Source organism: Hemiscyllium ocellatum, chromosome 10 (genome assembly GCF_020745735.1).
Source record: "Hemiscyllium ocellatum isolate sHemOce1 chromosome 10, sHemOce1.pat.X.cur, whole genome shotgun sequence".
NCBI classification, from domain to species: domain Eukaryota; kingdom Metazoa; phylum Chordata; class Chondrichthyes; order Orectolobiformes; family Hemiscylliidae; genus Hemiscyllium; species Hemiscyllium ocellatum.
The window spans coordinates 56,502,166-56,515,806 of record NC_083410.1 but is presented as its reverse complement, the minus strand read 5'-3'; the positions used below and the strand labels follow the sequence as shown (position 1 = coordinate 56,515,806).

General features: G+C 41.3%; 1 protein-coding gene across 1 annotated transcript in view; it reads left to right on the top strand.

Moving 5' to 3' along the window:
• Positions 1-13,641, top strand: part of LOC132819766 (proteasome activator complex subunit 4-like) — a 190,210-nt gene that overhangs the window by 107,628 nt on the left and 68,941 nt on the right. Inside the window, exons 27-32 of the mRNA XM_060831502.1 lie at positions 2,287-2,418; positions 2,627-2,836; positions 3,632-3,768; positions 5,280-5,333; positions 11,925-12,054; positions 13,288-13,369. Coding sequence (XP_060687485.1) covers positions 2,287-2,418; positions 2,627-2,836; positions 3,632-3,768; positions 5,280-5,333; positions 11,925-12,054; positions 13,288-13,369 — 745 coding nt within the window. The remainder of the gene's footprint in view (positions 1-2,286; positions 2,419-2,626; positions 2,837-3,631; positions 3,769-5,279; positions 5,334-11,924; positions 12,055-13,287; positions 13,370-13,641) is intronic.

Here is a 13,641-nt window from a genome sequence, read left to right as displayed (position 1 = left end):
AAACTTACTAACTGTACCTCTCATGCACAAAACCAAATGATGTATGTAAATGACAAAAGTAGAGAATCCAGCACCGATCTTTGTGGCACTCCATTGATCACAGGCCTCCAGTCTGAAAACCAACCCTCCACCACCACCACCCTCTGTCTTCTACCTGTGAGCCAGTTCTGTATCCAAATGGCTAGTTCTCCCTGTACTCCATGAGATCTAACTTTGCTAATCAGCCTCCCATGGGGAGCCTTGTCGAACGCCTTACTGAAGTCCATATAGATCACGGTTTACCGCTCTGCCCTCATCAATCCCATTTTGTTACTTGCTCAAAAACCTCAATCAAGTTTGTAAGAAATGATTTCCCATGCATAAGGCCATCCCTAATCAGTCCTTGCCTTTCCAAACACATCCTGTCCTTCAGGATTCCCTCCACCAACTTGCCCACCACTGACGTCAGGCTCACTAGTCTATAGTTTCCTGGTTTGTCCTCACCACCCTTTATAAACAGTGGTACCACGTTATCCAACCTCCAGTCTTCCAGCACCTCACCTTTGACTATCATTGATACAAATATCTCAGCAAGAGGCCCATCAATCACTTCTCTAGCTTCCTACAGAGTTCTAGGGTACACCTGATCAGGTCCTGAGGATTTATCCACTTTTATGCATTTCAAGACATCCAGCACTTCCTCCTCTGTAATCTGGACATTTTGCAAGATGTCACCATCTATTTCCCTACAGTCTATATCTTCCTTATCCTTTTCCACAGTAAATATGGAGGCAAAATACTCATTTAGTATCTCCCCCATTTTCTGCAGCTCCACACAAAGGGTGCCTTGCTGATCTTTGAGGGGCCCCTCTTCTGTCCCTAGTTACCCTTTTGACCTTAATGTATTTGTAAAAGCTCTTTGGATTCTCCTTAATTGTATTTGCCAAAGTAATCTCATGGCCCCTTTCTGCCCTCCTGATTTCCCTCTTGAGTATACTTCTTCCTTTATACTCTTCTAAGGATTCAACTTGATCTATCCTGTCTATACTGTACATATGCTTCCTTCTTTCTCTTAACCAAACCCTCAATTTCTTTAGTCATCCAGCATTCCCTATACCTACCGGCCTTTCCTTTCACCCTGACAGGAATATACTTTCTTTGGGTTCTCGTTATCTCCTTTCTGGAGGCTTCCCATTTTCCAGCCTTCCCTTTACCTGCGAACATCTGTCCCCAATCAGCTTTCAAACATTTTGCCGACTTCCGTCAAAATTGGCCTTTCTCCAATTTAGAATTTCAACTTTTTGATCTGGTCTATCCTTTCCCATCACTATTTTAAATCTAATAGAATTATGGTCGCCGGCCCCAAAGTGCTCCCTCACTGACACCTCAGTCACCTGCCTTGCCTTATTTCCCAAGAGTAAGTCAATTTTTGCACCATTTCTAATAGGTACATCCATGTACTGAATCAGAAAATTGTCTTGTACACACTTAACAAATTTCTCTCCATCTAAACCCTTAACACTATGTTTGGAAAGTTAAAATCCCCTACCATAACCACACTCTTATTCTTACAGATAGCTGAGATCTCCTTACAAATTTGTTTCTCAATTTCCCTCTGACTATTAGGGTGTCTATAATACAATCCCTATAAGGTGATCATCCCTTTCTTATTTCTCAGTTCCACCCAAACAACTTCCCTGGATGTATTTCCGGGACTATCCTCCCTCAGTACAGCTGTAATGCTATCCATTATCAAAAATGTCACCCCTCTTCCTCTCTTGTCTCCTTTTCTATCCTTCCTGTAGCATTTGTATCCCGGAACATTAAGCTGCCAGTCCTGTCCATCCCTGAGCCATGTTTCTGTAATTGCTCTGATATCCCAGTCCCATGTTCCTAACCATGCCCTGAGTTCATCTGCCTTCCCTGTTGGGCCCCTTGCATTGAAATGAATGCAGTTTAATTTATTAGTCCTACCTTTTCCTGCCTGCTAATATGGTTTGTTTGACTTGCTTCTATTCTCAACTGTACCAGTCTCAGATTGATCTCTTTCTCTCTTTCCTCACTATCTTCCTGGGTCCCCCCCCAACTCCCACCCCCACCCCCACTCCCACCTTACTAGTTTAAATCCTACCGAGCAGCTAAAGCGATTCGGAATTTTGGCATTGGATACACTTATTTATTAAAATGTCAGATTTACAATTCATCACTCGTTAAATGATTCTTTAAATAATTTCCTGAATAAGAAATTGTAATTTAAACCGTGGAAAAATTGTCCTGCCTTTTCTCAATGGTTCTATGCATTTGCAGGTGCGTAGTAAAGCCCAGCAAGTTTTCTTCACAGCCTTGGGGACTTACAATTTTTGCTGTCGAGATCTTATTCCACTGGTGCTGGAATACTTGCATCCTGACAGACAGAATATAAGTCAACAACAATTGAAAGTAAGTATTTTGATATGTCTTGAAGCATTATCATAGTACCAATATCAGTCCTATTGTATCAATTTGTATATGGTTCCTCTGTTAACAAATATCCCATCTGACTTGATGTTATCTTTCTATATGTCAGTGGTGTACTTTGTACCCAAAGACAATGACAGACTGGTACATTTGAGACTAAAATATTTCTTCTGTATATATTTCAAACCAGGGTGCTTTGTACTGTCTTCTTGGTAATCACAATGGAGTCTGCCTGGCCAATCTTCATGACTGGGACTGCATTGTTGCTACATGGCCAGCAATAGTCTCCTCAGGACTCAGCAAAGCAATGTTTTTGGAGAAGCCTTCCATAGTACGTTTATTTGATGACCTTGCAGAGAAGATACATCGACAGTATGAAACCATCGGCCTAGATTTTGGAGTAAGTAATTATTGATGCTCTCGTCAGGCAAATTTCTGGGAATATTTTTTCCTCTCATTTGAATGTAAGAAAATGCTCAACATTTGAGCATGAAATCAAGCTTCTCTCCTCTTCATGCTGTGTCAACTTCTAGGAGCTGATAATGGAGGCCAGTTGGAGGACTTTAGTATGGTCTACACAGTTTAAAGTTAATGAGACAGACTGTAATTTCTCTCCTGTATGCTTGGAGGCTGCTTATTTTGGAAAGACAGAGAAGAAGGAGTTGGGTCAATGCTCAGCTGCTTTCAGATCGAAGGGAGAGTCAGTAACAACAAGATGGAACCAGGAAAGTGAAAGCACATGCAAACACAATCTTCGGGGTTCAAGTCTTTCTTGTTGCTATTTTTAGATGACAACTTTACTGCTCTAGATTTCTGTCAAACAAAAAATTGGATTTCGATCAAACTTTCTGGTTTAAGAGCTTACTAAGGGAAGGGTTGTGCAAGAATAACATCTGGCCTTTTTAATTAGAACCTATAATCATGTGATTTCATGTCAAGTCATTTGGGGTTTAGGAAAGAGGAATTTCTTTCAGGTGTTAAGATGCAACTTGATTTGCAATTTCTGTTGATTTCACATGCCAAATTTTAATTTGTGAATGTGCAAAAAAAATGGGAAAACTACGTCAGGGACATTGCCCATTACATAAAAACTGCTCCTTATTTTGAACTTGAACAGAATATTTTGCACAATTTGTTAATTTCCTTGTGATTTAAAAAGGTTATTCAGTAATTAATCTGTAGCTCATCTGTTCAGATTTCAGATCGTTGCGTGGAAATAGCTGCATCCTTGTCCCAGGCAAATAACCCAAGTTCTATAATGCCTCTTCTCACTGCTGAAGAGATTGAAAATGGAATTCAGAACCAAGTAGCAAGAAATAATGAGTCCTTAAGGCAAGTAGAGAACAGTCGACCCACTCAAAGCTGTTTTAACATTAGTACAGGTTGACAACCCTTTATCCGAAATCTGAAAAGCTCCAAAATCCAAAGGTTTTTTTGTGAAATTCTTATCTCATTAACAAGGTTGTTTGGCATGCAGACAGTTAACCCAACTCCACACCCACTCAATGCGTGTCACTCAGATTGGGTGGGGGGAAGGGGGGGTGACCCAGCATTGGCAGGCCTCAATTCTCTCTCAGGGCCAGTTCCTCACAGTGAGTCTGCTGTTCAGTAATATTTTTTAAAATTTCATCGTTGAACTGGCACTTATTCAGAAATTTGAAAAATTCTGAATTCCGAAAATCAGCTGGTCCCAAGTGTTTTGGATAAAGAATTGCGTAATAAATTTGTGTTCATGTATTCATTTAACATTGTTTCATGTTAACATTGTTTACCAATTTCCTCCTATGTGGCCTGCAATGTGCTAATGACCATTTTCCTAATGCTCCTACTCCATTGTTGCTTATAAGGCCCCTGTTGACCATTGTGACCAGAGGTGCCATGGTGGCTCAGTGGTTAACACTACAGCCTCACAGTGCCAGGGTCCCAGATTTGATTTCAGACTTGGGCGACTATGTGGAATTTGAACATTCTTCCTGTGTTTGTGTGGGTTTCCTCCAGGTGCTCCAGTTTCCTCCCACAGTCCAAAGATGTACAGGTTACGTGGTTTGGCCATGCTAAATTGCACATAGTGTCCAGAGATGTGCAGGCTAGGTGGATTAGCCATGAGTTGCAGGGATAGGGTAAAGTGTTGGGTCTGGGTGGGATGCTGTTCGGAGGGTCAATGTGGACTTGATTGACCGAATGGCCTGCTTCTACAGTGTCGGGATTCTGAGGTGTCTTCAGCTGCCCCTTGCTCTGGTTCTCCACCTGCCTAAGCCAGATTCTTTATCTGCCCTGGTACTCTGCCTAGTTTCCCACAAGCTCCCACCCTGACTCCCTCAGTTCCTGTCCCAAACCTGTTTTTATCTGGACCAAGGTTTTTCTCAACTCATAGCTGTAGCCTTCTGTTGTGCATTGAAATGCTAGATTTGAGACTGGACAGTGCAGATATTCTTGGTGAGCTGATGCTTGTATTGATCAATATCTGCCACTTATTGGAACCTTATGAATCTTCATGTACAATACTGGTGTGTAATTATTTTATACAATACCATGTTGGTAACTGTATATGGTATTTCCTTTTAGATTTAGTGGTTTATTTTAGTTGGTAAGTTAATTCAGCAAGGAATACATAGTGTGATACAGTATTTCAACCTGGGCATTGTTTTATACTTCACAGAATTTGCAGGAACATAACCCTGGTATTAATTAATTCTTATGGGAAACCATGTTTCACTTAATCATTTTATTTAAAGTAGTGATTTTCAGAAATGACGCCAGCACTTTAGTGGGATTGCCTGTAAATGAAAAATGAGGGTTGTGTTCAATGTTGCCCATAATTAAGAATTCTCTTTGTTGTTTAGGAATTATAAGAAGCTAATAGATACCTTACTGGACTTGCTTGACCAGCGGAACTTGTAAGTTTTTAAAAATTATGTATTTTTGTTTCAGCTTGATAGCTCAGTCTGTCATCTTGTAGCTTTCCAGTATGCGACGTATCAAATTTGCATCCCTAGCTAGATTTGAGATGGAGTTGACACTTTCGTGCAGAAAAATGTTGGACTATGAGAGAAATGCTTAAAAGGAGTTGCTCAACAGATTTTCATGGGAAGTACACAGCAGTGATGCAGTACATATGATGAGAAAAGATATTTGTTCCCTCTGTTCAGACAAAAGATGTGCTGGTGGCAAAGGTTAAATGCCAGCCCCTGGTTGCACAGACTGTCTGTCTGCACAGGCAAGCAATCGGATTTACAGTCCTGTAATAACTTAATCTTTTTATTTTTCTTTGAGCATTGAAAAGGATTGTTTTAAAAATTAAGCCCTGTTTAAAGAACTTCATAAAAACTAAAACAACGTTTCTGGAATTCATTGTGAATTGTGTTTACATTGCTTTGTTCAAGCAGTTGGGGAGGGGAGAGAAGACATTGTGAGTGCAGAGAGTAAGACTTGGCTGGCAACAAATTGCTGATTGACTGGTTTGTGCAATTGTGACCAGTTGTGGATACCAGAGGTCATCAACCTGACAACAGTTCTCTAATTGGATCTTGGGAAGCTGAACAGTGTGTGTATGTTGTTATGGTTCTGTTCGCCGAACTGGGAATTTGTGTTGTAGACGCTTCGTCCCGTCTCTATGATATCCTCAGTGTGTGTATGAATAATACAGTGAGTCTTCAGACTGGAAGAAATAGGACTTGACTCTGTATATCTCTGCAGCAAAGAATTTCACACGTAGAGATGGTCAGTTGTTTTCTCCCACCATTTGCTATCAGCTGATGCATCTAACCAATGCCTGAAACTGAACAATTAATGTGTAAGTTCTCTGCCTCCTTAACAAGAACTGAAAATCTGAAAGGAGGGTATCAGAGCAGATGGTTTTGCTTGGGAAGAGAAAGGAACACCTCATTGAAGCCTGTGAACTGATGCTATTGGAATGTGTTTCGTGATATATTTTTTGTCCACTCAACCACCCGTATGTGTAGGGATTCTACATTTTAGAATTGGCTTCCCATTTTCCAGCCCACTCTTTACCTGCGAACATCTGCCCCCAATCAGCTTTTGAAAGTTCTTGCCTAATACCGTCAAAATTGGCCTTTCTCCAATTTAGAACTTCAACTTTTAGATCTGGTCTATCCTTTTCCATCACTATTTTAAATCTAATAGAATTATGGTCACTGGCCCTAAAGTTTTCCCCACTGACCCATCAGTTACCTGCTATGCCTGATTTCCCAAGGGTGGGTCAAGTAGGTACATCCGCATATTGGATCAGAAAATTTTCTTGTACACACTTAAATTCCTCTCCATCTAAACCCTTAACATTATGGCAGTCTCAGTCTATGTTTGGAAAGTTAAAATCCCCTACTATAACCACCCTGTTGTTATTACAGATAGCTGACATCGCCTTACAAGTTTGTTTTTCAATTTCCCTCTGACTATTTGGGGGTCTATAATACAATCCCAATAAGGTGATCATCTCTTTATTTCTCAGTTCCACCCAAGTAACTTCCCTGGATGTATTTCTTGGAATATTCTCCCTCAGTACAACTGTAATGCTGTCATTACAGCTGCCAGTCCTGCCCATCCCCGAGCCATGTTTCTGTAATAGCTATGATATCCCAGTGCCACTTTCCTAACCATGCCCTGAGTTCATCTGCCTTCCCTGTTAGGCCCCTTGCATTGAAATAAGTGCAGTTTAACTTATGAGTCCTACTTTGTCTCTGCCTGCCATAACTGTTTGACTTCTGTTCTCAACTGTACCAGTCTCAGACTGATCTCTTTCCTCATTATCTCCACCCCCCTCACCTTAGAAGTTTAAATCCTCCCGAGCAGCTCTAGCAAATCTCCCTGCCAGTATATTACTCCCCTTCCAATTTAGGTGCAATTCGTTTTCCTTGTAAAGGTCACTTCTACCCCAAAAGAGATTCCAATGATCCAAAAATGTGAATCCTTCTCCTATACATTAGCTCCTCAGCCATGCATTCATCTGCTCTATCCTCCTATTCCTGCCCTCACTAGCTAATAGCACTGGGAATAATCCAGATATTACTACTCTTGAGGACCTCCTTTTTAAATTCCTGCCTAACTGTCTGTAATCTCCCCTCAGAATCTCCACCTTTTCCCTTCCTATGTTGTTGGTTCCATTGTGGACAATGACCTCTTGCTGGCCCCTCTCCCCCATGAGAACATTCTGCATCCTCTCTGAGACATACTTGATCCTGGCACCAGGGAAACAACACACCATTCTGCTTTCTCGCTGCTGGTCACAGAAACGTCTTGGACTAGAGAGTCCCCTACCACAATTGATCTCTTGGAACCTGACAAACCCCTCATTGCATTACAATTAGTCTCAATACCAGAAACTTTCCTGTTTGTGCGACATTCCCTTGTGAATCGATCACCCCTTACATTTTCCAAAACTGCATACTTGTTTGAAATGGGGATAGCCACAGAAGACTCCCGTACTAGCTGCCTACCTCTCTTACCTTTCCTGGAGTTAACCCATCTATGTGACTGTATCTGTGACTTTTCCTTCTTCCTATAACTGCCATTCATCACATACTGTTGCTGTTGCAAATTCCTCATTGCCTCTAACAGTGTCTCCAACCAATCCATCCGATCTGATAGGATTCTCAATCAACAGCATCTATTGCAAATATAATCAGCAGTAACCCTTAAATTCTCGTTGAACTCCCACAACTGACAAGCCCATGTCACTCTAGTAAAGGACATTTTTGCTCCTTCGTGATCTACAGACCCAGAAAATAACACCATTTTATTCCTCTATAAAACACTGCACCAGGTTAAATTAATAGTTATGGCTTATATTTTAAGTTTAATCAAAAGACATATTTCTAGTTAAGTATAATCAAGAAAGAACCCACACACTTAAAACAATTCACTTATCTGTTTCTGTGCTGTGAACTTCGCCCAAACAGTTCCTCCAAGATCAGTTGTGAATTTTCACTGTTTAATTTTCCCAGACACACTCCGATGTCCAGCAATACATGAATTCAAACAGCAAAGGCAATAACTGTGATAACGAGAATCCACAGAAAGTATATTCCTGTTAGGGTGAAAAGAAAGGCTGGTAGATATAGGGAATGCTGGATGACTAAAGAAATTGAGGGTTTGGTTAAGAAAAAGAAGGAAGCGTATGTCAGATATAGATAGGATAAGGATAGATAGAGTGAATCCCTAGAAGAGTATAAAGACAGTAGGAGTACACTTAAGAGGGAAATCAGGAGGGCAAAAAGGGGACACGAGATAGCTTTGGCAAATAGAATTAAGGAGAATCCAAAGAGTTTTTACAAATACGTTAAGAACAAAAGAATAATTAGAGAGAGAAAAGGGCCCCTCAAAGATCAGCAAGGCAGCCTTAGTGTGGAGCCGCAGAAAATGGGAGAGTTACCAAGCAAGTATTTTGCATCAGTATTTACTGTGGAAAAGGATATGGAAGATATAGACTGTAGGGAAATAGATCGTGACACCTTGAAAAATGTCCATATTATAGAGGAGGAAATGCTGGATGTCTTGAAATGCATAAAAGTGGATAAATCCCCTGGACCTGATCAGGTGTACCCTAGAACTCTGGGAAGCTAGAGAAGTGATTGCTGGGCCACTTGCTGAGATATTTGTATCATCGATAGTCACAGGTGAGGTGCTGGAAGACTGGAGGTTGGCAAACGTGGTGCCACTGTTTAAGAACGGTGGTAAGGACAAGCCAGGGAACTATAGACCGGTGAACCTGATGTCAGTGGTGGGCAAGCTATTAGAGGGAATCCTGAGGGCCAGGATGTATCATGTATTTGGAAAGGCAAGGACTGATTAGGGATAGTCAACATGGCTTTGTGCATGGGAAATCACGTCTCACAAACTTGATTGAGTGTTTTGAAGAAGTAACAAAAAGGATTGATGAAGGCAGAGCAGTAGATGTGATCCATGTGGACTTCAGTAAGGCATTCGACAAGGTTCCCCATGGGAGACTGGTTAGCAAGGTTAGATCTCTCGGAATACAGGGAGACCTAGCCATTTGGATACAGAACTGGTTCAAAGGGTGGTGGTGGAGGGTTGTTTTTCAGACTGGAGTCCTGTGACCAGTGGAGTGCCACAAGGATTGGTGCTGGGTTCTCTACTTCTTTCATTTATATAAATGATTTGGATGCTAGCATAAGAGGTATGGTTAGTAAGTTTGCAGATGACACCAAAATTGGAGGTGTAGTGAACAGCAAAGAAGTTTACCTTGGATTACAACAGGATCTTGACCAGATGGGCCAATGGGCTGAGAAGTAGCAGATGAAGTTTAATTCAGATAAATGTGAGGTGCTGCATTTTGGGACCGCAAATCTTAGCAGGGTTTATACACTTCATGGTAAGGTCCAACGGATTGTTGCTGAACAAATAGATCTTGGAGTGCAGGTTCATAGCTCCTTGAAAGTGGAGTCTCACGTAGATAGGATAGTGAAGGAGCCATTTGGTATACTTTCCTTTATTGGTCAGAGTATTGAGTACAGGAGTTGGGAGGTCATGTTGCTGCTATCCAGGGACATTGGTTAGGCCACTGTTGGAATATTGCATGCAGTTCTGGTCTCCTTCCTATCGGAAAGATGTTGTGAAACTTGAAAGCGTTCAGAAAAGATTTCCAAGGATGTTGCCACGGTTGGAGGATTTGAGCTATGAGGACAGGCTGAACCAACTGGGGCTGTTTTCCCTGGAGTGTCGGAGGCTGAGGGGTGACCTTATGGAGTTTTGCAAAATTGAGGGTCATGGATTGGATAAATAGGCAAAGTCTTTACTCTGGAGTGGGGGAGTCCAGAAGTAGAGGGCATAAGTTTAAGATGAGAGGGGAAAGATATAAAAGAGACTGAAGGGGCAACATTTTCGCTCAGAGGGTAGTACGTGTATGGAATGAGCTGCCAGAGGAAGTGGTGGAGGCTGATACAATTGCAATATTTAAGAGGCATTTGGCTGGGTATATGAATAGGAAGGGTTTGGAGGGATATGGGCCAGGTGCTGGCAGGTGGGACTAGATTGGATTGGGATATCTGGTTGGCATTGATGGGTTGGACAGACTGGTCTGCTTCCATGCTGTACATCTCTATGACTAAGTTATATTTATAGATTGTGATTCATAGTTTTGTTCATCACAAAGCTGGTCCCTTTTTTCTAAAAGCTGTTTTTTTTTCTGGAGGGGTCATAAACCAGCTCCCGGTTCTGATTAGACTGGTTTGGTACAGAGATTAAAGGGTATTGAGAGGCCTTTTTGTTTATATGTAAGCAGATGAGACTTCAGGCCAAAGCGGTCATGTTTTAGAAGTGACCTGTATAATGAAAGTGTGTCAACTCTTTGGCTGTGCAGTTCAGTCCAGAACTAGTTAGGAGTTCTGTGTGGAAACAGGCGAGCTCTCTCTCTTTCTGCCCTTCTAACCTCAACCTGTAAGCATGTGTTCCATTTTTTGATAACTGTTTCCAGGTGGCTTGCTTAGTGGGACTGTTGTGTACATTCGGAACAGCATAATTAAGTCTAGTTTGGATAGATTAAGTTCTGTAGGGGTTCTTTCTTCTGTTCTTTGTGTTTCATTATGTAATTTTGTTAATAAATTTTTGTGTTTTAAAACCTAGTTGTCAACCTTGCTAACTTACTCCGGGTAGTTTTCACTGTACACTTATCATGGTGGCTCAATGGTTAGCACTGCTGCCACACAGCACCAGGGTCCCAATTCCACCCTTGGGCAACTGTCTGTGTGGAGTTTGCATGTTCTCCCCGTGTCTGCGTGGGTTTCCTCCAGGTGCTCTGGTTTTCTCCCACAGTCCAAAGATGAAGGTGAATTGGACATGGTAAATTGACCATAGTGCTAGGTGCATTAGTCAGAGGGAAATGGGTCAAGGTGGGTTACTCTTTGGAGGGTCGTTGTGGACTGGTTGGGCCGAAGGGCCTGTTTCCACACTGTAGGGAATCTAATCTTATCGAAACAAATTGCAAAGTTATGGCCTGGGCTGCCTGCTTAAGAATGTTTTCAGTGGTTTGGTTGAATCCATAACAGTTTACCTACGATGAAATGTATTTATTTTCAATAAATTGTAGTTCTCATTAAATACAGGGACATGTTAATATGATTCAATCAGATGGGAAAACTGGGAAGTTTCGTCAAAATAACCGGGCTAAAACGCACCTTCCCAAGTAGATCATAACCAAGTTGATTGGTAGCTACAGCTGCTTCTTTATTATACTTCTGATAATGTCTAATGATCATTGCTAATGTGCATGAATGTGATCAATGGCTAAGGATTGCATCTGTCTTGCCTGGATGAATAGTCATTCATCCTGCACTTCTTCATTGGCTCGGTTCAGATATAAACAGTGACTGTTAACGCCCTGCAACCTTGGCTGGAACACCAATATGGAAATTTTAGCATTGCATTATTATCATTAATTATGATGTTTTCCAACAAATCCTTGAACAAATCTTGTAAAAGACTTTAAATTTTGATCAGGTGTTTGTTTTTTTTAGACCATGGAAATTTGAACAAATAGCCATTGGTTTCCTCTCCCTGTTACTGAGAGATGATGTCCCACTACCTACAAGAGGAATCAAGTTCTTTATTCAGAGTCTTAATCATGATGCTTTAGTAGTCCGGAAGGTAAGTTTTCTTTGTTAAATTTCACATGCCTAGCAATCAAAGAGAAGAATTGGAAGTTTACTGCTTAATTTGTCATTGTGTGGTGTACTTTGCCAGCTGCAAGAAAAATATAATCACCAGCACTTTACAGTGCTCATGGATGATATGAGAAGTGTCCTCTCTCCTGAGAAAGAATTGTTAGCTGATAGGGCTCTGTTTCAGTGAATTCACTCAATCAATTCTCACCTGACTTTGGAATCTGGCAAACTTGCCAGCATGTTTTATATAATGTCACATGATATTGTACTGTTTAAAAAGCTATCTTCTCCTGACATGAGACATAGCATGGCTGTGTTGAGCTGATATTTACAAAAATATTATCTTGAAGGCTGAAAGAATGAATGTTCATTGTTAATTTTCATGCCTGAGCTGTCTGGGGTCAGTAGCTTCACGTACTACGGATAATAAATAATTTCCAGTCTGGATGTAAAAATATCATTCAACTGAATTGCTCATTCTGCAAACATTAAGTGCAATGAGATAAGCCCTGGATAGAAAGGTTTAGTGTAACAATGAAATTTACCATGTTAAGTTCCTGCAGCTGGGTTCCACAGCATGGCCTCTGCCCAACATCTGAACCTATTGTGTGTCTCTACGGTGAAGCTTGGAGCCTCTCCTCATCTCCCAAGCACACCTCAAGTCACCTGGTTCTGCAGGGATGGGGGAATATGGTGAGCTTGGTGCTGTCACGCACCGAAGAACCTGTCTAGTGTTGGGGGTGTAGGGCTTTTTTGGCCTCACTACCTCCTCATGCGTGCTCTCTCTCACGCACTCTCTCTCTCTCTCTCTCACACACACACACCCCTATTCAACAAACCTTTGAAAATGGTAGTTGCTGCATGCTTTTTAGCTATTTACTGCTCATCCAGTGATAGGCCTGATCTTATCCTCCTTTGCTGTTGATCAAGTGCAGGCAGAGGAAAGGCTTTAGCTGAGCAGCTTTGCCGCATATTTCAAAAATCACCTTGTCTTTTGGCAGACTTATTTCTGTCACTTGAGCAAGGACGCTTGCCTGGACTGCATCCACAGCCTCTGCAGTCTGCCTGTTTGTGCAGATAAAATGCAAAATAAATTTACCACCACCTAAAACATGCAGCAGGTGGTGAAACCTTGTTGGGACCTCGAACTTTCAAGCAGAATATGATGTCCCCAAAATTGCACATGTGACCATTGCTAAATTAATTTCATCTTCAGATGGCAATATCTGCTGTGGCTGGCATCATGAAGCAGCTGAAGAGACCTCACAGAAAAATAGAGATTGATCCATACACTGTTTGTAAGTAGAATTGACCTTCAGTGATTATTTCCTTGATCATATTCTCAGTGAAATGTTAATGCACTTAAAGTAATTTTAAATATGCAAACCTTTTGAACAAATTGCTTATTTCGAACCTGGGTTGCTCATTAAAGTGAAACTTAAGTTCAAGCAATTTTGGAAACCCCTCAAATTTGTCAATGTTTTATTTTTCATTGTTTTTAAGACAAAACTTGCAAGGAGGAGAATTTGCTTTCACTTGTGTAGGGCATTCACTGAAAAGACCATGGTCA